Source organism: Trachurus japonicus, chromosome 17 (assembly GCF_045865225.1).
Source record: "Trachurus japonicus isolate A0001 chromosome 17, Traja_1.0".
Taxonomy (NCBI): Eukaryota; Metazoa; Chordata; class Actinopteri; order Carangiformes; family Carangidae; genus Trachurus; species Trachurus japonicus.
The window spans coordinates 6,689,657-6,711,722 of record NC_140923.1 but is presented as its reverse complement, the minus strand read 5'-3'; the positions used below and the strand labels follow the sequence as shown (position 1 = coordinate 6,711,722).

Sequence of the window (22,066 nt, the reverse complement as noted above, 5' to 3'; positions counted from 1 at the left end):
TTTGATTTAGTTGCAAATACTCGTCTTTTACGAAGACAAATGACAGGGTCACTTGAAACACTACACAGAGGACTCACACACACACTCATTTATTCATAGGTTGTCAGGCATGCAATGCAAACACACAAAGATTCTGTAGGTACAAAAACTAATTTACTGAAAACACTTCACTAATACCACCGCACGCACAAGTTTGCATACTCTCTCTCTCTCTCTCGCACACACACACACACACACACACACACACACACACACATTAAACAAAGTCTTCCAGATACACACCCATTCATGATTTCTTGTACATACACACCCGAACACACCATTAACACAGCACCGAGGTTGTGCCTGCATGTGCGTGCATGCATGTGTGTGTGTGTGTGTGTGTGTGTGTGTGTGTGTGTGCATGTGTGTGTGTGTGTGTCAGCCACTAATTGGACTGAATTTCACTGAGCAACAAAAGATCAGGCTCGAAAATTCCAGCTCTGGTTTGTACAGGCTCCGCTTTGTTTTCCCTTCGCCTCTGTTTGTTCTCTTCTAATGCTGTGTTAACAGTTATCTCTCTCCCTTTCTCACCCCCCCTCACTCCCCTCACCCCTCACCCCATACCCTTCCCCACCCGTCCCTCTCTCTCTCTCTCTCTCTCTCTTTCTCTCTCTCTCTCTCTCTCTTTCTTTCAACCTCTCTCACTTTCTCTCTCTTTTCGTGCGGCCCATGAAAGGTTTTCTGCCCCCAAACGAAGCTCAGTTACCCCAAACCGCTCCGAGGCAGTCAAACCCCCGAGGTGCTCTTCACGTTAACTCCCACTCTCTCTCTCTCTCTCTCTCTCTCTCTTTCACACACACACGCTCTCTCTCACACACACACATACACACACACACGCTGCAGGTCGGAGCCCGTTGGACGACCACGATGAACCCTAGACCTTCAGTGGATCGGACCGTCTCCATCGATGGGAAACGTCCCGCGACCCTCGGAGCCTCGGAGCCTGGACCTGAGCGTCTGGTTGGATTTTGATGCTGATCTTGATCTTGAGGCAGGATAAAAAAAACAACAACACCACCACCAAACAACCAAACAGACAAACAAACTCTGGAGTAAGATGATGATTGAGCTGCAAAGCCCCGAGGATGGCGGCGGTGGTGGCGTTGGCGAACGTGGCATTGGCGTTGGCGGCCACATGGACATCCTGAGCACCGAGGAGCTGGAGTGTAAGATCTGCTACTGCGCCTACAACCTGGGCAGCCGCCGGCCGAAGCTGCTCGAGTGCTGCCACCGCCTCTGCTCCAAGTGCCTCGCCAAGATCCTGGACCTGGGCGAGTCGCCGCCCAACGCCGTGGTGTGCCCGTTCTGCCGCTACGTCACCCGACTGCCCGGCGGCGAGGCGGTGAGCAGCTTGCCCGACGACTGCAACCTGGCGACGGCGTTGGCGCTGCAGATCCAGAGCAGGAACCAGAGGAACCTTCACCTCCAGCAGCAGCAGCAGCAGGACGCGACCACGGAGCTGCTGCTCAGCCCTCGCCGCCTGACCTCTCTGATGGCGAGCAACGCGCCTTCCCTTTCCCCTTCCTCCTCCTCCACCGCCTCCTCCTCCGCCACCACCTACTCCTCCATCCGCGGCTCGCCCAACTTCGTGGTCATCACCATCATGGAGCCTCCGCCAGCGCCGACGTCCAACCAGGACCTCTACCACCACCACCACCACCAACACCAACGCCACCAACACCAACAACGCCACCACCAGCCTCGTGGCTACCGCTCCTCCAGTCTGGACTCCATGGCGTCCATCACGCAGCGGTGGACGGTGTGGAACTGCGCGGCGCTGCTGTGCCAGACGTCGGCCCGGGCGCTGGTGTGGGTGCTCGGGCTGCTGTACTTCAGCTCGCTGCCCATGGGCGTCTACCTGCTCATCATGCAGCGGACGACGCTCGGCGTGCTGCTGGTGAGCCTCGTTCCCGCCAGCCTCGTCATGATCATGGTCTACGGGTTCTGCCAGTGCATCTGCCATGAATTCTGGGACTGCATGCCGCCATAATGGAGGAGCAGATGAATGGGCAGTGGGGTTTTTTTTTTTTTGCTTTGAACATGCTTGACAATAGATGTCCAGAATTCACTAATGGGTATGTTACTGTGTAACTGATCATGTGAACGTTTACTTCAGTGGTAGAAAAAATAATTATCCTTTTCATTATTGGAGAAGAACAGAAAACTGCAAAAACTCAAAATCTTTCCAAGAATATTTGTCTTATTTCTTGTCAAAATGTCTCATTTCTAGTCAAAACTAATCTCTTTCCATTTAAAATGAGACTCATCACTTAAAATTTAACTTGTTTTTAGATTTCACTTGTTTCAAACTAATTTTTACTTAAAATAAGTAGAAAAATCTTTTGTTTCGCTATCAGATTTTCTATTCATTTCAAGGGAAAATATGCTTGAAAGAAGTTTAAAAAGCATCTAAAAACAAGCTACTTTTTATGTTATGAGTCTTATTTTAGGTATAATGAGATTTGTTTTGACTAGAAATTACATGTTGACGAGAAATAAGACAAATATTCTTGGTAAGATTTTGAGTTTTGCAGTGCATCATGTGCATTACAAATGGAGCTCGCCGTTTGGGGCTTTTCATTATTATACATGTTAATTTGAACTTTGTTTTCTTCTTCTTTTTTTTCTAGTGTGATAGCCCACTAAGTATTATCGAGTAGAGCTCAAAGTGATGTAGATAGCTAAAACTTTCATGGCATTTCTGCAGGAATGTGGTAAATAATATATGATAGACAAACACTGTTGTAGTGAGAAACTTGAAGGATTTTTAATAACTGTCTCTCTCTGACACTTGTGGATCTAATTTGTTTTCTAACGGTGGTTCTCAGCCTTTTGAGATGTTTGTGTCACAACCATAAATGCATCGAATGTGAACTTTATCATCCTGAGAGTCCTGAGAGTTCTTGAACTTGAGCGTCTGTTTCTCTTGTTTGTTTTAGAGAGTCGAAATCAAACAGCAGCAAATACAAAACAGCAGATATACAGCGGTTTGATCCTGAAATAAAACTGGTTAAAAATACTAGTTGTTTTAATAATAGTTTTTGATCAAGCTCCAGAGCCTGTTTATATGTTTAATGTCACAACTGGTATAAATTTAGTGAATCTTAATATACCAGAGACTTTACATAGAAACTCAACAGGAGTGTGTACAGGTGGGAAGCCAGTGAGGGATTAAACTAAAATCTAACTGTAACTCCTTCAGGAACAAATAAACAGTTTTGCTGTGAAATAGAAACTGACAAAAAGCAAAATGGAGCTCTGAATAATAGTTGATTCTTTGGATTACTCCGACAAATTCTGCTTTCAAAAGGTTTTTTTTCATTTCTATTGTTTATTATTGTAAGTAGAATTTTCTATTTATGAAACAAAAGTTGTAAAGTTTTTTATATAGCCTATACAGAGCAGCAAACCAAAATGATCTAAACAAATATTCTGTTACAAAATAACAGACAGATAAAAATCTAACAGCAAAAAAGAAAAAAAAAGGAAAAGATAACTCAAGTAAAACATTAAAACTCTCCACAGAAGGCAGTAGGAAAAGCACAGGTGTAAATAATGAGATTTATTAATTAACTACTGAACAGAGTCATTGTTTTCTATTGGATAACAACACTAACTCTTTGTGGCCCAATAATCTTCTTTATTTAAAAAAAAAAAAAAATAATAGTATTATTATTAACATCCAACCTGTCTCTTTGAATCTTAGGTGTCTGCTTCAGAGTTTCAAAATTTAAGACCATAAAAACAATCAATATAGCCCTACTCATGAGTGTTTTCAGGTTGAGACAGGTGTGATATGTGGAGATGTCTCTAGTCCTGGTTCTGGTTATGACAATGGGTCTGTTAATTGGTTCGACTGATTAAAGCTGATCCAGTAATAATCAAACCTCGGGCCTTGTGGTGACGGTGTTGAGTCTGAACCAGCAGAGGGAGCTGTGGCAGCTCTGACTCTCCTCCTGCATCCTCATTCAGCTTTGCACTAAAAGAAGAGAGGAAAACATATGAGACTGTGAATGTGTGTGACGATTCTCCAACCGTCTCTGTCCCAGAAAGCAGGAAGTGACGGTGTAAATAAAGCATCAAGGCTTCAAATGAAACGGTCGCAGCTCAGATATGTTGAGTCAGGAGACGACACGGAGGCTGCAGAGGTGTTCAGACGAAGCAAATTAAACTGTCAACACTGTGATTGTTTGACACGTCTGGGGCCAGAGGAGCTGTGGGGGGCCCTGACGTCACTCAGGTAATAGAGTCAATACATTAAAGCAGAAGTAAGCCATATTTTTGTGTTAATATAAGTCTTAAATAGTTATATCTTCCGACAGCAATCACTTACATAGAGTGTTTGGACCGAAAGACGGGTCTGTCAGTCACTCTGCTCTGCTCTGAGCCGAGGAGAAAACTTTTCTTGTATCCTACAAGTTTTATCCAATGATGAGAGAGAACGGCATGAAGGGGCAGTCCTCTCTGTGTGTGCAGCCAAGGGATGCGCCTGAATGTGGTGACGTAGGGACGAGGACCAATAGATCCATGACGAGGGCGGGGGCTGCTAACTCCATCGGCTGACAAGACGTTATGGTGCGCTCAAGGCAACCCGTAACGTGTTTTTCCGACCTGTGAAGTCGTGCCAGTTCGATCTACGAGTTCACGGGTCGGAAGTTACGAGTGGCCGTTATAGTGACTTTCACAGGTAAAACAGGTCGGAAAAACACGAGTGGGTTGCCTGGAACGCTGCAAAGTCGTAAGTCGTGACTTGAAGCTGTAATTTACGGTTTCAAAAGCCTGCCTGGAACGCAGCATTGGCCAAAACGACCGGATCGCTTACTTCTGCTTTAAGGTGAAATATTTTATTATAATTAAAAGCAAAGAAGCTTATAAATATTTAAATGTTCAATATTTTCTAAGTCTAAGTAAAAAACAGATGAGTATTCAAAATTAAACACCCAGAGAAACCAAATTATGCAAGTAAGTGTTGGATGGTGGGTCCAGGTGGTGAGGGGGCGGGTCTTAGCTGTGACATCACAAAGTGACAGGAAGTCCTGACGGCTGGTTTTAAGGCTCAGTTTCTGAATACAGGCTGTGTGCATTTCTCTGTGGACTGAGGCTTTGATATTTTCACAGTATTAATATAGAACCTAGAGCTGCTTTATAATCACACTACACATGGACATCTACCTTTGTACTGTATGGAGCTTTAACACAAACATCTACCTTTATACTGTATGGAGCTTTAACACAAACATCTACCTTTATACTGTATGGAGCTTTAACACAAACATCTACCTTTATTTTGAAGGAGCTTTAACACAAACATCTACCTTTATACTGTATGGAGCTTTAACACAAACATCTACACAGGTTAGTGCAGTATATTTCCAATCCAAGACCCTCCAAAGGGTCACAGGTTGAATCTATGCAGTTGGAAGATGGTTAGGCTAAGACTTATTCCTGCATCGATCTTTTTTCATCTTTAAATTTAATATTTTCACTTTGACTTCGGAAAAAAACAAACTTTTAGAGTGTAATCTGGAAAGTTTAGAAAGGGACAGATTGTAAAAAGTTAATGTTTTAACAGTTTGTTCTACTTTATCAGATCATCATATATAATCTTAAACTGAGAAATAGCAGGAATTGCAGCTGTGAGATAACATGTGGTGGAGAAAACACTGAAACATTTCCCTAACAGTCAAGATCAATACTTCCACTTATTGTTATCTTCACTGTTACTACTGCTGCTGTTACTGTTTGTTCCATCTCCATGCGATGATGCTGGTAAACTCTTCCTCTGAACAGACCATAAAACAAACACCGAGGATCTGTTTGTCCTCAATCCACACGTCCTGCTAATGACAAACAGCCTGAGCCTCCAACCACCTCTGCTTTACAGGAGGCGGGACTTTGAATCTGAATCCGAGCAAGTGTTTCCCTACAGGGAGCGTAACATCATTTCAGATTCCTTTTTAGTGAAGCAATGAACATTCCCACATGTTGGTGTGAGCGACGTTCACAGACCAGACGGTGCAAGCCAAACCAAAAAAACAAAGAAGAAAAAAGAAAAAGAAACAACTCCCTTCAGCCTGTTTTCTACCTCTGATCAAAAAACACCACAACAAAGCGTGACACTCTGGATGACTGACCGCTGTTATTTAAAGGGATACGCCAACATTTTTTTTCGTGTCTTTGCCTCACTCCCGAGTCCATGACCAGCAGATAGACACCATCCTTTCGACTGTGCGTGCAGTAACAAGGGAGATAGAGCCGAATCGCCCGTAATTAGCTTAGCTCAAACGCTGGAAGTGTATGGGTAGTGTTAGCCTGCCTCCACCTAAAGTCATCAGAGACACTCTTCAGCAACTCTAAACGGAAACCGGCGGCCGATCTTCGTCTCAGAGCTGACAAAACTCTCCAGTAAGGCATCTTGAGCGGTCAAATGCCGGTAACGGGACGAGATCGGTCAAAATGGAGGGTTCAAGCAAAGACGGTTTATTTTGGTTCAAGCTAGCTACATGGAGGGTAGGTTACTAGCTTCCTATTTCAAAGTAAAAGCACAAATCCTATCGTCATGGTTTTCTGTATGTAAAGGGCAACGGGTGTTTTATTTTGTGAAAGTAACCGGAAGTGCGTTGGAACAGCTAGCTTGAGTAGTGCTGAATTCGTCCGAACAAAATTGTAAACAGCTGGTATTTAGACAAATTAACGACACACTGCTGATCTAAACGGCTACTTTCTCACCTAAAAATGTTTGAAATGTTGATAAAGTGATATATTTACAGAGTTTAGAGCTAAAATGAAATCAGCTTCTGACTGCTGATTTCGGCTCGGGTAGGAGGCAGGCTAACACTACCTATACACTTCCAGTGTTTGAGCTAAGCTAATTACAGGCGATACGGCTCTATCTCCCTTGTTACTGCACGCACAGTCGAAAGGATGGTGTCTATCTGCTGGTCATGGACTCGGGACTGAGGCAAGACAGGGGAAAAAAAATCAGTGTTCCAGATGTTTGTTTTCACTGTGTGTTACATCCAACACCGGGCGGCGGCTGCTGGTTTCCAATAACAAGGCTGAGCAAGGGTCTATATTATTCACTATGTGTTAATGAATGATTGGTGATTTGATCAACAGGTAATCTGATTACTTAAACATGCAGCACAATGAAATGATAAGACCCTTGAAGAGGCGATCGACCACTCAGTTGTCAGTTTCGTTTCATTGTTGCTCATATTGGAAAAGATCAACACCAAGAAATTATTTTGGTTTATTTTTGTCACACAATGTGAGTCTCCCTCATCAGATGAATGCTCTGGTTTTTACCTTGTTTACTTCGTCTTTAAACAAAAACAATGTGCTTTTCTGCTTTTGATTCCCAGGGGCAGGCAGACCTTCTTACATTTTTCCAAAAATGACAGAATTGCATAATAAAAGTGAGACTAATCAATATCATAATGATCTGTTAAAAATCAAAGGTCTAATGTTTCTGCTTATTTTTCTTCCAAATGCCTGCACTTTTATCCTGCAGAAATTACATTTATACACATCTAATTTAATTTGCAGGAGAAACATATTAAGAGAGCACAATGAATCCCACTTGGATTATGGTTCAACACTATTGCAGCACTACTGATAATAATTATAGTCTTTTCCTAACCATATCTGCTCAGTTACAAAATGTCAACACTGCAAAATGATCTCTATTTAATATTCGTTTCATATTGCACCTTGCAATACAATATCTGCTAATGGCAACTAAAGCCGCTAACAACTATAATTAGATTCAGGCACTTGCAGCACTATAGCATTAAGCATTACTTAATTAGCAAACAGTATGAAAACACTGTGATCATTATATCTGTGGCAGCAATAACTCCTGGAAACATAGTTTTTTTTTAAGTTGGAAAAACAAACCGTAGCTGTTTTGTGAGATCCAGTCTGGTCTGTGAATTTCAGGTTATATTTCACTGAAAAACTGCACATTCATGGACAAATCGATGTTTAAAAATCAAATAACAATGACGTAACTGATGAGACACAACAGGAGCACTCATTGGTTTCTGCCACTCTGTCTCTTAGAAACAATATCTCTCTATGAATGTCACTGCTACATGTTATGATTATGTTTGGTGGGAACGTTTTTTCTCATTAAACTAAGCGTTATATTGTATAATCTAAGTGTTAATAAAAGACAACATAGATTTGTAACCAAGATCTCAAAATAGCTAATATTATTTCTGAGGTTCTGGGCAAAATCTAATGACGCCACCATGTCTAGTCTATTCTGATCACTGCACCTGCTTTGGTTCCTAAACACGAGCTGTGCAGATTTTACTCATCAAAGTCTGTTTACAAGTCCTAAGCAACCAGTATGCATATAAGTTATTATAGCTGTTTGACATGGTTTGAATAAGAAAGACAATGTCTCTTGGTCTGCTGCATTGATTTCAATACTTTTTTTTGTCCATCATTGTAATGTTGCACATGTGCAATGCTAAATCTATTGAAATGTTAAAAATGTCTCTTCGCACAAGAGTGGGAGGAACCCCACAGCTTTTTATCACTCCTTTTCGAATATGTATGATTGCTTTAGTGTTTTTGTTTCCATTTATTGTTCTTCATCTTGTTTATGTTCTTTACAGATGAAGGAATAAACTGAAATTGTGCCGTTTGAATGTACAATGTAGAAGTAATAGAAATATATATAAAGAAAAAACATTGAATGAGAAGGTGTGTCCAAACTTTTGACTGGTAGCGTATATAGGTCTAAATAAGGCAATTTTAGTTTGTTCCTTATAGCCTAAATAACATAGAAATTGTGCCGTTTGAATGTACAATGTAGAAGTAATAGAAATGTATATAAAGAAAAAACACTGAATGAGAAGGTGTGTCCTTTTGACTGGTAGCGTATGTATAGGCCTAAATAAGGCACAATTTTAGTTTGTTCCTTCATCTATAGCCTAAATAACATAGCTAAAGAAGTTGAAGAACAAAAATACAAAGCATAATCAAAAGGAGTGACTGGTAGTGTATATATTGTATATATATAGGCTAAAGAGATAAAAACAATTGTATATCTGCAGAAAACTGATGATGATGACTCAGTGAGTGTACCTACCTACCTCGGGAGTGTATTGATGAGTTGCTGTCACTGCTACTTCACATTCCCATAGGAAGTGAGTGGAGCCGCCGTCAGCCAATCAGATTCGCGTATCCCGCTCCGACAACAAACAAAAGATCGAGGCTAGCCGAGTAAGCCGAGCCGAGCTGAGCCGAGCTGAGCTCCTCAGACTTGGTCGATCCGTCTAGTCTAGCTTCTTTACTTCTTCGCTGCGGTGCGACGATTATTAGCTCCTCTAGCCTTTTAACTTTCTCTCCTCGGATCGTCTTCTCCTGGTGTCTTTGTGTCAGCTGATGTCAGCCCGAGCCCTTTTACAGCAGAAGCTAAACGCGTTTTTAGCTTCGTTAGCCCCTCGGCTAACTAACTAGCTCTGTACAAACAGCGAAGCCAGTTAGCTTAGCTTAGCCTGCTAACTAGCTTTGCTGCTAACCCCCCTCCTTCCTCCTCCTCCTCCTCTTTAACAAACTTGACACTGACTGACACAAGTGGCTCTGGCTTGTTGTTGCTGACAAGCCATTTATTTTTTTTATTTTTTATTTTTATTTTAGTCTTTTGTGACTAACACCAGCCGTGATGTCGGGACAGTCGTCGGGCTGCGGTGGGTTCCTCATGTCGGTGGTTGTTCACGGAGACGCGGCTCTGAACGAGCAGGAGAAGGAGCTCAACCAGAGGCTGCGGCGGCTCTACCCGGCCGTCAACGAGCAGGAGACCCCGCTGCCTCGCTCCTGGAGCCCGAAGGACAAGTTCAGCTACATCGGTCTCTCTCAGAACAACCTCCGTGTGCACTATAAAGGTAATGACACGGAGACACACGCTCTCGGTTCGGCACTTTTATAAAAAAACATTTTAATGCTAACGTTAGCTTAGCTTAACGGTTAACGGATGCTGCCGTTATGGCTAAAAACAAAGTCGGCTAAACTAAGCTAGGCTAGGCTAAGCTAGGCTAGGCTAGGCTAGCAGCTTCATCATCAACAACAACAACAAGGCAGAGGACATCTTAGTCAAAAACTGACCTGCTAGCTCGTTAGCTTAGCTTCTTTCCCCTGTGAACTGTCACTGTCACAATCCGATCTGAAATATAACATTTTACATGCAGCACCGACCAAATTTGTTCGTTTTGTTTTTCCTTTATTTTCTCTCGGTTCGCCTATTTTGTGTCTTTATTTGTGCTGTGCTGTCATCAATGTTTGCACTCCTGTGTTATTATTTGATTATGTGTCCTCATCACCCTGCTGCATCGCACCATATAAATAATAATTAGTGAAACTAATTGTCCAGTTGACTTGATTGAATTGCGTTTGACCTGGACAAATGATAATTTGCACAGGCACCTGCTAGCTCGCTAGCTTAGCTTCCTTCCCCTGTGAACTGTCACTGTCACAATCTGTCTTTTGGTTTAAAAATACAACAATGAACATGCAGCACCCAACCTCTTTTGTTTTGTCGTGTTTTCTCCCTGTTCGCCTATTTTGTGTCTTGTTTGTGTTGTGCTGTCACCTATGTTGCACCCCTGTGTTATTATTTGATTATGTGTCATCACCCTGTATTGCACTATATAAATAATAATAATAATAAAAAACAATTAACATGCACCTATTTATGTCTGATAATAAAGTACAACCTATACTAATCCCAGTTATATGGAGCAGCTTCATCATCAACAACAAGGCAGAGGACATCTTAGTCAAAAACTGACCTGCTAGCACGTTAGCTTAGCTTTAGCTTCCCCTGTGAACTGTCACTGTCATAATCTGATGTAAAATACAACAATATACATGCACCCACCTTTTTTTTTTCTTCTCTCTCTTCTCTCTGCCTTGCCCCCCTTTTTTTTAATCCATAATTTATTTCAAACCAGAATAATATTTGCATACTACAGACACACAATTGGAACAAAACAAACAGTACAACCAACAGGAACAAGAACAACCAACCAACCAAGCAAAATAAATACAATAAAATATCAAAACGGTAACAATACAATAAAACAATAACAATACATGGTTTGAAATGGGAATGGATGAAGCAGAGACACACAACACAGTCAAAACCCTGTAGTGAAAACAATTTACATGCGCCCATATATGTCTAATAATAAAGTAGACAATCTAAACCCAGTTATATGGCTGGTTAGACTGGTCGTCAGTCACATAATCATTCTAGCCAAATGGATAGGACTACACACAAGCCTCTTGATCAGGCTAATGTAGCATTACATGGTGATTTTTTATTTTAATGATAGGAAATACAGTGTCAGATATCACAATTAGGGATCGACAGCCCTACAAGTGATGTAGTTATTGGTAATAATGATGATAATATTATGTATAGATAGCCCTATGCTGCTGAGGTTTGGATATCAAGTGTCTTCTCTGACATTCAGGTTGGACGAGTTGCTTAGCAGAGCTGCTATCCAGAGGGGTTTTGGTGCAGGCCTGCAATAATAGGCTGATGTTTTTCTTAAAAAAAAAACCAAGGTGTAACTGTGTTTCCTGGGTGTGCTCTGCTGTTCTGGCTCTGACCAGCTCTGAACACACTCTCTCTTCCTTGTTACAGCTAGATTGTTCTGTGTTTGTGCAGAGAAATCACCCAGATATATCTTCTCTTATAGCAGCTACACACACAGAGACAACTTTTACATGAATCATCACCAGCAGCTCAGGTCAAAAACACACTTTATGTCCACAGTGTTTAAGTGACGGTTTGAGGCAGTCTATAAATAACTAGGTCTGCTATGTCAAATGTAGTATGCAAATATAGTGTGTATGGTGGCAGGCTGTAAATCAACCTTGACATGAATAAGTTTAATGTGGACGACTACTAAACTTTTTTTCCAGATGATCTCTGTGCCTAATTTGCATATGTACACATTTGATCTAAAACCTAATTAACAGAATATTCCACTCAGTAGTTTTTACTTCAACTAAAATTATCTCTATTGTGCCAGAGCTGAGATGACTATAATTAGCTGCTATTCAATATAATGAGTATTTAGAGAGTTTTTAGAATAGAATAGAAATACTTTATTAATCCTTAGGAGGGAAATTGAGATTGTCCAGCAGTTTACATAACCTAAAATAATGTGATATAAATAATAGAAAATGATAGAAAAAGTAAAAATAGGATAAAATGCAAACACTTGATTTGCTCCTGGTGCCTAGATACTAATGTTGTCACTGGTCTTAGTCTTCTATGATAATAAAAATGATAATCTGAAAAAAATCTTCAACTTCTACTTTTATAGTAAAATTAATGATGATAATAATGATATTACAGTAAGTGGTTATATTAATAAACACAATTAGAAACTCAAGAACTGCATCAATGCAACAATCTCTTTTTTAATAGCACTGATTTCATTTATCTGTCAGATGATTGTGTGTGTGTGTGTGTGTGTGTGTGTGTGTGTGTGTGTGTGTGTGTGTGTGTGTGTGTGTGTGTGTGTAACATCTTAGAACAACTGAAGCATGTCAGAAAGTTGTATTTCCATATTCCATTCAGCATTTCCCCTGTTCTCTGATATTTTATGCATGAGAACGATTGGGTTTCATGTTGCAAAGATTGAGCTCAACAAATATTAATTAAAGATAACAAAAAAGAACAAAAAATAATAATATTCTTCCAACCTTAGTTTTGAATACAGACGGTGTCAGTGAGTGAGTCCTCCAGCAACCATTTTGGCACAAGAGTAAATCTAAAATGGAGGTGAAAGTTTTATCAGTCTGTGTAGTTAAAGTCATTTTCCAGACTTCATGTGCTCTTGGCTTTTCCTGTACAATAAAGTTTAAACCATTAATTATTTAATTGATTAATTAATTAATGAAAGCTCCTTCTTGTAACAGACGTAGAAGTTTTTTGACAGGTAGCTAATTGTATAAACTCACACGGCTCAAAAGTCCAAACGCTGAACAATGAAAGGAGAAAAATCCAGTTGTGGTTTTCTTTAACATCTGCCCAGTGTGTGTGTGTGTGTGTCTGCTGCTTGTTAAACACACACACTGACTCAGCTGCACCGTTGTCAGGATTTAGGGTTTAATCTCCTCCACTGTCACTTGTTCTGCTGCTGATAACCTACAAACAGTCCCGCTCTGCGCTCTCTGGGCCGGGGATTCAAGTGAATCATTGAAAACTCTCAGGTCGTCGTCAGGAGCCGAAGTGGCTGCTGCGTTCATATTTCATTTCATTTTCATTTATTAGTTTATTTCACAGGGACAGTGCACCACTAATCAACAGAGTTAAAAGAAAAACTGTAAGTGGGCCTGAGTTAGCCAACAAGGCTAGTTTTCGTCCGTTGTCCATGGCCAGATGTTAAAGGCAACCTAAAAGCCAAAAAAAAGGGGCAACAATAAAGTACTTTCAAGACACAACTTACATAACAATCTAGTAATCTATCTAGTAGTAAAAGCTCATAATAATAACAAGTAAAACAGGTAAGAAGTCTGACATACAGCATGACAAAAGCTCATGGCATGCAGACATAACATGCAGACAGCATGCATATTCAGTATCTCTTTCCCCTCCATTGATCCCCGAGTGGTTCAGTTTCCATTTTAAGTATTAACCACCACACTGTCTTCTTCACCTTTTTAAGGTCATGGCAAAACCCCTAAAGATGCGGCGTCCGTGCGGGCCACCCACCCCATCCCAGCCGCCTGCGGGGTCTACTACTTCGAGGTGAAGATCATCAGCAAAGGCAGAGACGGGTGAGCGGCAGAAACATCTCACACTAACAACTTGTTAGCAGCAGCGTCGCTCGAGGGGACGGCCGTGTCCTCACCGTTTGAAAAAATGAAAACATAAACGTGAAGCACGAGTGAACACAGCAGCAGGTTAAGTTTCAGTTCTGTAAAACTTAAAGGGATAGTTCAATATTTTGGCAAACTGGCCCATTGCCATAATCCCTATAGTCATAGCAGTAGGTTCGTTACCTTTAATTGTCGGTGCAAGCTGTTTTTAGAACGGCGGAGCAGAGCCGCGAGCTGCCCAGAGCTACGCTATTGAGGCTCATGGGATTTCTTTGGTTTCCCTCATCAAACTTATCAAATACACAATCCAACAACTCCAAAACGCTCTGGTGGACAAGTTGTGACCTGCATATTCACCACGCTACGAGATAATAACACAACGTTACCAGACAGAGTTGTTTTAGAGGGAAATTCATGCAAAACCGCTGATGCGCGTTGCCATCAGGGACAGTTTTTCATCAAGCAGTCTCTGCATTTACCTCTAAAACAACTCTGTCTGGTAACGTTCTGTTATCATCTCGTAGCATGGTGAATGTGCAGGTCACAACTTGCTAATAAATGTCTAAATGTTAATTGTACAGTGTTCAAATCACCCCGCAATCGTTTAGCAAGTCTGTTTGGGGAGCAGCAGTGAAACGGGTCCCTGCTGAAACACAAAAATTTATATCATAACAACAATAAAGACCGGTTTTCAGTATGAACCAGTAGACCACACAGTCAGTCCTACGCTACATGATGAATGTCAGCATATTAACATGAAGTCTGCATCTGTCAGCATGTGTATTTGTTAACATGCTAATTGCACAGTAAACATTAGAATCATTGAACACAAGTGTAAATGGTCATGTGTCTTGCATCCATACACAACTACGCCGGTGGAAATACTTCTATTTATTCTATTTTTTTATTTACCCGTGCAAATATGTGATCAGATCTCACTATCAGGGATGCAAACAGCGCGCCGAAAAGCGAAACTCGCTTTTTTCATGACCAATTAGGTGACTTGTGTGAATCGTTCAGATCCGAAGAGTTTTTGTTTTTGAGGGGGGGGGGGGGGGTCTCAGCGTCTCAGCTCGGGTCAGTAAAATGTTTTTCTAACAGGCTGACAGTGACAATCACGTGAAACTGAGGCGAACTCATTCAAGGTCGTCTCTGATTATACTGATAACAGCCTCTTCCAATGTAGACGCGCGACATGCGCGCTCGTTACCCAAAGCGGCGCGTATCCGCGTGCAGTCGGTGCGACGGCAACGCTGTCTTCCCCCCCCCCGTACAAGGACGGTTCCCTACGTTGCTGTGTCAGGCAGATGTTTCCCACGGAGCTCTGCCCCGTTTCAGAGGTGAAGGAGAGACGTTGCCTCCGCGATGTAGAATGTGTTCAATTCAAAAAGTGAAACTAACACATTATGTCCATTAGCCTACACACTGAATGAAACATCCAATGTCTTTATTTATTCAATTTATTTTAATAGTAATAATGACTAACATTCAGTGAAGACCTAAAAATCAGTAGGCCTATCTTCAAAATTGAAATATTGCAAAGGATTTTTTTTTTAAAGCATTTTTAATATAGAAATGTTGGCCTTCTGAAAACTATGTCCATCTATATGCACTCAATACTTGGTTGGGGTTGAACTACTGGAAATTGTAATTAATGGTGAGAACTCCCCCGCGCCGGACAATTCCTCTCTTTTTTGGTCCTGACCCGTTTGCATCCCTGCACTATGGACACTGGAGACGCATGTCAACGTCGCTGTAAACGGTGTGAGTCACATCATGAGCTAATGAGCTAACGCTAACAGTCTGCTCCGTTTGTGACATCAAACACTACAACGCAAAGAAATGGATGGATAGAAAATGGGAGATAAGAGTTTTTTTGTTTCTATCACAACTAATGAGATGCTCGTGTGACATGATGCATCACTTTATAGTCGGTTAAAGACTTATTAATTAAGTGCTAATAGATAAACAGAAGAGCAGACCGGTCTAATCTGGACGTACAGCAGCTCTGTAGCTTTTTATTCTTATTTATGACACAAACTTGAATGAGGATTTTAACCACATCACACTGGCAGCTATAAATATACATATATATTGTAGTTATTATACATTTCTTCCAGATTATTTGTTCTCTTTGCGTGAAGCTCTGGTCATCTCATCTTTTTGTGGCAGATCAGAGATCAGTTAGAGAAAAGACGGCGGCTCAGATGAGATCACAGTCCCGCTCTCCTCCTCCTCCTCCTCTGACTTTAGACTCTTAAAAGACGTGTTGAGATGTTATCAATATCTCATCAGACACGTCCTCACGCTGATTCACACTCTCTGTAGGAACACACACACACACACACACACACACACATGCACTATAAATCATTCCGAAATCACCGGGTTTTGCAGCAGTCTGAGTTTATTCAGCACATACTGCATTATAGCGAGTGAGACTTTTGGAGAATTCACATCTGAAAACAGGATTAAAGTCTCCACAGGGTTAGAGGTCAATCTGCAAGTCTGATGATGGAGTTTGTGTCGTCCAGGAATTCAAACATTCATTTGATGAGTTTAATTCAATATTATAATAATTTATAATATTGAATATTATTATATTATCATAATAGTTTATATAATTTATAAGTCCAGCAATTGAGCCTGAGACACTAATACATGAATCTCTGCTTAGGACTGAGACAACTAGTGATTATTTCCACGATCAGTTAATCAGCTCATTATTCATGTGGACAGTAAAAACACAACGTCCCAGAGCACGAGCAGACAAGACGTTTAGTAAATGTCCACTCCTCACAGCTGGAGTTGGGTTGGTCATCTCTGGCATGAAGCCGATGAGATACGCACCTCGATACACTGTCCTCAGTCCGATGCATTTAAGACGAATATGCAGCGCCTAGCGATGCGATAACGGTTCACAACTCAATCACACTGCGCTGCGATTGAAACTAACTCTGATAAATGCTTCATATCTTGTGGAGCTGTTAGCCAGCGGAGCATGGGAAAAGCTTTCAATGTGTCACTCACCGCTCTTGAACATAGCGGCTGCAGCTGCAGTGACGAACCCTGACCACACATACATCCTCGGTGAACGTTAACGTAACGTAGATCTTATTTAGGCCGAGTGAAAATGTCAAATAACATTTTATTTGGTTGGTTACATGTACAAATAAATGCAGAAAACGCATCGAGTTTTACCGACCAAACTTTTAATAACAGATAGGTTTTCGATTTTTATTTTATTTTTTAAGTTGCATCTATTCATAGCTGTTCTACATTTGGCCTGCGCTCCATCTATCGATGCGTATCAGTTAGTCGTCCCATCCCGACTTACAACAGTCAAAAAGACTCAATCCTCACAGTTCAGATCCTGGAAACAAGAAATATTTAGTATTTTTACTTGAAAAATAATAAAACTACTATAACTGAATTACTAATTAAATTTTTTATTACTATTTAAATACTTTATTACTTAAAAAAAATTGGATCAGTCCAAAATGAGACTGATGAGCTAATTGTTGGATGGAATTTGATGCCCTTAACGACCCAGAGATGGGGACTCGGTATGAAAACAAACAGATGTGGAGTTGTTTATAAAGTTTTTCTCTGTTTGAACATGTTTAATTAAACTCCTGTAACCTGTCTGCTCCTCAGGTACATGGGCATCGGCCTCTCAGCTCAGGGTGTAAACATGAACAGGCTGCCTGGTAAGACAACCACACGTTGTTTGCATTTCATTGATGTCAGTGTGTTGTGTTGTGTTGTTGTTGCTGTTGCTGCTTCTGGGTGTGGTGAGAAAAAGTCGTCTGTTTTCATGTCACCGTCTGTGTCACCTCAGCCTCTCTCTTCTCTTCCTTTCTCTTCTCTTCATCCGTGTGGGTGTCGTTTCTTCTGTGAACTCATTTTCTGGTAGAGAATGAGTTTGGCCTGCGATGCGCTGGGTGTAGGTGCGACTGTGTCTGATACACAGTTCATTTCAGTGTGTTATCTGACAATAATCTGATCACACATGAGGGTTTTCTCATCGGCAGAGACGCACGATTTCTACCAGGCTGGAAGTGAATGAGTTTCACATGAGTATACGCAGTGTCGTGAAGAAGTATTTGCCTTTTTTGTGTTTAAGATCCTTAAAGTAAATGTTTAAATGTTTAAGATCCTCAAACTAATTTTGATATTAGACAAAGATAACCCAAGTAAATATAAAATGCAGTTTTTAAATGATTATTTAATGTATTAAGGGGGAAAAAAAACTATCCAAACTGACCCAGCTCCGTGTGAAAAAGTAATTGCTCCTTCTTGTTAAATCATGAATTAACTCTGATAAACCAATTTTTTAAATTCCGCTCTCTACACCCTGATCACGGCCAGAGCTGTTGAATCAAGAAATAGCTTCAATAGAAAACTGTCAGACAAACTGAAGGAGGCTAAAGGCCGATTTTCACACAATTTTGTTGTGGACGACACATTTCCAGTGTCAGGGCCCAGTCATGTGTGCAAGAAATTAGGGCTGCCCCCGACCAAAGATTTTCTTGGTCGACCAGTAGTCGTCATTTATGGCGATTAGTCGACTAAACGTTGAAAACGAGGCTCCAAACCAGAACAACATCGGAAAAAGTCGCTCTTGCAAAGGGAAAAAAACCCCACAACAACAAAAATCTGACAGCGAGTGAGTGTCACGACTTCTTGTATCTGGCCCTTCAAATTAAAAGCCCTATAGCCTTTCATATACTGTTCAGTCTAGGGATGGAAACGACACAGGATTTGGAAAATCGATTGTTGAGGCCCATGTGTCGACTTTTTGCCCTTTTTGCGGAGGCGGACTTGTCATCAACAGCACCATCACCTAGACTACAGGGAGCCTGGACAGCTGATCTCTTGACTCTCAGCATGTGTCGATTTTTTGTCGATTTGTCGACAAAAAGTCCCATCCATAGTTCCGTCATATTAGCTCGCTTCATGTAGCAATATAAGTTAGTGGTTTTGAGGTGAACACATTTGTTAACGTAGCTCATGTTCTCTGTGAAGAACAGACGGTCAGACCGTCCTCTTCACCCAGGAACCAACCACCATAGTTTCTTCTTCCTGTCGGAGCTAAAGCCCGCTAGCATCACACACAGCGCTACAGTCGCCGTGACTGACAGTTTGTTGTGACGCCAACTCGCGCAGGGTTGGGATCGGTCACGATTAATGATATGTTGCTGTGGTATTTGAGGTGCTGCCAGTTTCCAGACCAAGACACGGCTAGAGTTTATTCCCCTGTGATGGTTTAATCTGCCCATTGTGAAAGACAAAGAAATCGTGTAGTCTGAACCTGGCCTCAGATCTCAAAAAGCAACTAGCAGCTACTTTCCCACACAGGGCCAGGCAGGTTTGGATACTTATTACCTTATTAATAAATTAAATAATCATTAAAAAACTGCATTTTATATTTACTTGGGTTATCTTTGTCTAATATCAAAATCAGTTTGAACATTTAAGTGTGACAAATATGCAAAAAAGTAAGAAATCACAAGGGGGCAAATACTTCTCACCGCACTGTATATATTATTGCGTTTCAAAAATCTTACTGTTAGATGTTTTGTTTTTATGATAAACTTTATTTGTATAGCACCTTTCAAAACACAGTTACTAAGTGCTTTATAGATCAAGTAAAAATACCACCGTCTTAAAAACATTTAGAAAAACATAAAACCAGAAACCTGATCTTCTTTACGGAGATAAAACAGTCAGGAAAAAAAGCATAAAACATAATCATTAGTATTTTTATAATAATAATAATTTATGTAAAGCACATTAGTATGAAATGCTTTATAAATGAAGCTGAAAACAAACAAATAAACTAAATAATGAATAAAAAGACCAGTTGACTGGCTCAGTTTTAAACCCGCTGCCCTGACGCGCTGTGCTGAGCGTCTCTGCTGACGTTATCAGGCCCAACAGGACGGCAGCTCCTCCGCTCCGGCCTGAGAGCTGGACCCGCCCAGCAGCCCGGTCCCTCCACTCACAGATAACAGGAGGCCGCGGCCGGCGGACGGCGGGCTGCAGAGTCTCAGCTGACAGATAGATGCTAACGACAACGCAACAACTGTGAGGAGCCGGTGCCAGAGCGCTGCAGCGTGGAGCCGAGCCGCTTCCTCCGCTGATGGATGCAGCAGCAGCAGCAGCAGCAGCACGATCCAGATTAGGACTGCGACTAAGGATTATCGTTTAAATAATCAACAGGTTAATTGATAATGAATATAATTTATATTCATTATCAATTAACCTGTTGATTATTTAATTGATTATTCGATTGATCGTTTAAATAATCAACAGGTTAATTGATAATGAATATAATTTATATTCATTATCAATTAACCTGTTGATTATTTAAACGATCAATCGATAAGTTGTTTGGTCAATAAAATGTTAAAAAATATTGAAAAATCACAAGACGACGTCCTCAAATGTCTCGTTTTGTCCACAAACCAAAGAGAGACTCAGTTTATTGTCATAAAGGAACAAAGAAACCAGAAATATCCACATTTAAGAAGCTGAAATCAGAGAATTTGGACTTTTTTGTTAAAAAGAACGACTCAAACCGATTATTCGATTATCAAAATAGTTGATGATTCATTTAATAATCGATTATTGTTCGATTAATTGTTGCAGCTCTAATCCAGATCCAGAGCCTCTGGGTTTGTAAAGTAGAAACAGCCCCAGGCTGCCGTCCCTGTGGAGCTCAGATTGGACAAATAACTCCCATCTCACACACACACAGGTTTAATACTCCCGAAGTTTTATATAACTAGAATTTTGTAGCTTTTAATCCCCACACACACTTTGTTTTTTTGTTCAGCAGTTTAAAAACACTGACTGAGCCTTGTTGTTGTTTTTTTTTTGTTTGTTTTTTTTGTCCGTTCGACATGAGTGAATATCAGTCGTTGTGCGTGAAGAGCAGAGGAACAACAGAGACGATGTGCAGCTCGATGTCTGGGAGCTTTGACCGGCCGACTGATCAGCAGCCAGAGAAAGAAACGAAGGTCAAAACGCTGCAAATCTCCCAAAATCCTGGGCGCGAGTCCAGCTGTGAGCCGGAGCTGAATGAGCCGCAGTGAAAACAACAAGCTGCCGCCGCCGCCTCGCAGCCGCCTCGCAGGGGAAAGTGTGAATATGAAAAGCGTGACGCTGCAGGATCAGTTCTCTTTTTTTATTTTTTTTGGTCATTTATCCTCCTTCACTGTCCTTGAGCAAGGCACTGAACCGCTGCAGGCCACGTCGGAGTGCTGGGGCTGTCTGATGTGTATGTGGCAGTGGCACACATGCACAGTTTCTACTAAAGGTTTAAAAATGATGACTTTAAATTTCTACTTTGTACTTAATCAGTTTTTCTAAAAAAAGCAGAGCATGAGTTTCTGACTTTGTATTTGAATTTATTTATTTATTTAATGTGAACAGGCGATGACATACAAATTTAGAAACATACAATGTAACATCACTGATAAAAACATGACAAAATAAAACCAAACAGGACAGAAAAGTGCTAAAAAAAGAACAGAAAAAGGGATGTAAACATATGAAAATTAAATTTACAGTTACTACTCAATATATATGTAATCAAACCTAAATTATTCCCATTTTTTATTCTGCATTTCTACCATGTCTTGATTGGTTGCAATGTATTTTTTCCAAAAGAAATTAGCTTCCCACTTTATTTTAAATAAAAAATCCAAGTTCAAGTTACTTTCTGATCGACTTTGTGACTTTGTTTTTACAGTGTGATCAATTTCACTACAAACCCAGAGACTCACAAACTGTGGAGTTTTTGTTTCTTTGCACATTCACTTTACGTTTCGACTACTTGGCAATACGCTATGTATGTGTGTGTGTGTCGTGTTGTTGTGTTTCGCATCTGTCTTGTTCTTAACCTTTTTTTTTTTTTCGCCACCTGCTTAGCGCTCACAAAATCTTTCAAACACATTTCCCTTTCGCATCCCCTCAGGTTGGGACAAGCACTCGTATGGTTACCACGGAGACGACGGCCACTCCTTCTGCTCGTCCGGCACCGGGCAACCCTACGGACCCACGTTTACAACGGGCGACGTGATTGGCTGCTGCGTTAACCTCATCAACAACACCTGCTTCTACACAAAGAACGGACACAGCCTAGGTAAAGAGCGCCGAGACCGCA

The 22,066-nt window shown here is 41.0% G+C and overlaps 3 protein-coding genes across 3 annotated transcripts in view; all 3 read left to right on the top strand.

Moving 5' to 3' along the window:
- The window catches only part of LOC146969927 (tripartite motif-containing protein 16-like), a 279,242-nt gene that overhangs the window by 172,916 nt on the left and 84,260 nt on the right, over nucleotides 1-22,066 (top strand). The window lies entirely within an intron of this gene.
- On the top strand, nucleotides 1,100-2,195 carry rnf182 (ring finger protein 182). The gene has a single exon (XM_085804124.1). The coding sequence runs from the start codon at nucleotides 1,100-1,102 to the stop codon at nucleotides 2,030-2,032; it is 933 nt and encodes a 310-aa protein (XP_085660250.1). The 3' UTR covers nucleotides 2,033-2,195.
- ranbp9 (RAN binding protein 9) overlaps nucleotides 9,262-22,066 on the top strand; it is a 29,282-nt gene continuing 16,477 nt past the window's right edge. Inside the window, exons 1-4 of the mRNA XM_085805439.1 lie at nucleotides 9,262-9,941; nucleotides 13,740-13,851; nucleotides 17,551-17,603; nucleotides 21,878-22,045. Coding sequence (XP_085661565.1) covers nucleotides 9,722-9,941; nucleotides 13,740-13,851; nucleotides 17,551-17,603; nucleotides 21,878-22,045 — 553 coding nt within the window. The 5' untranslated portion in view covers nucleotides 9,262-9,721. The remainder of the gene's footprint in view (nucleotides 9,942-13,739; nucleotides 13,852-17,550; nucleotides 17,604-21,877; nucleotides 22,046-22,066) is intronic.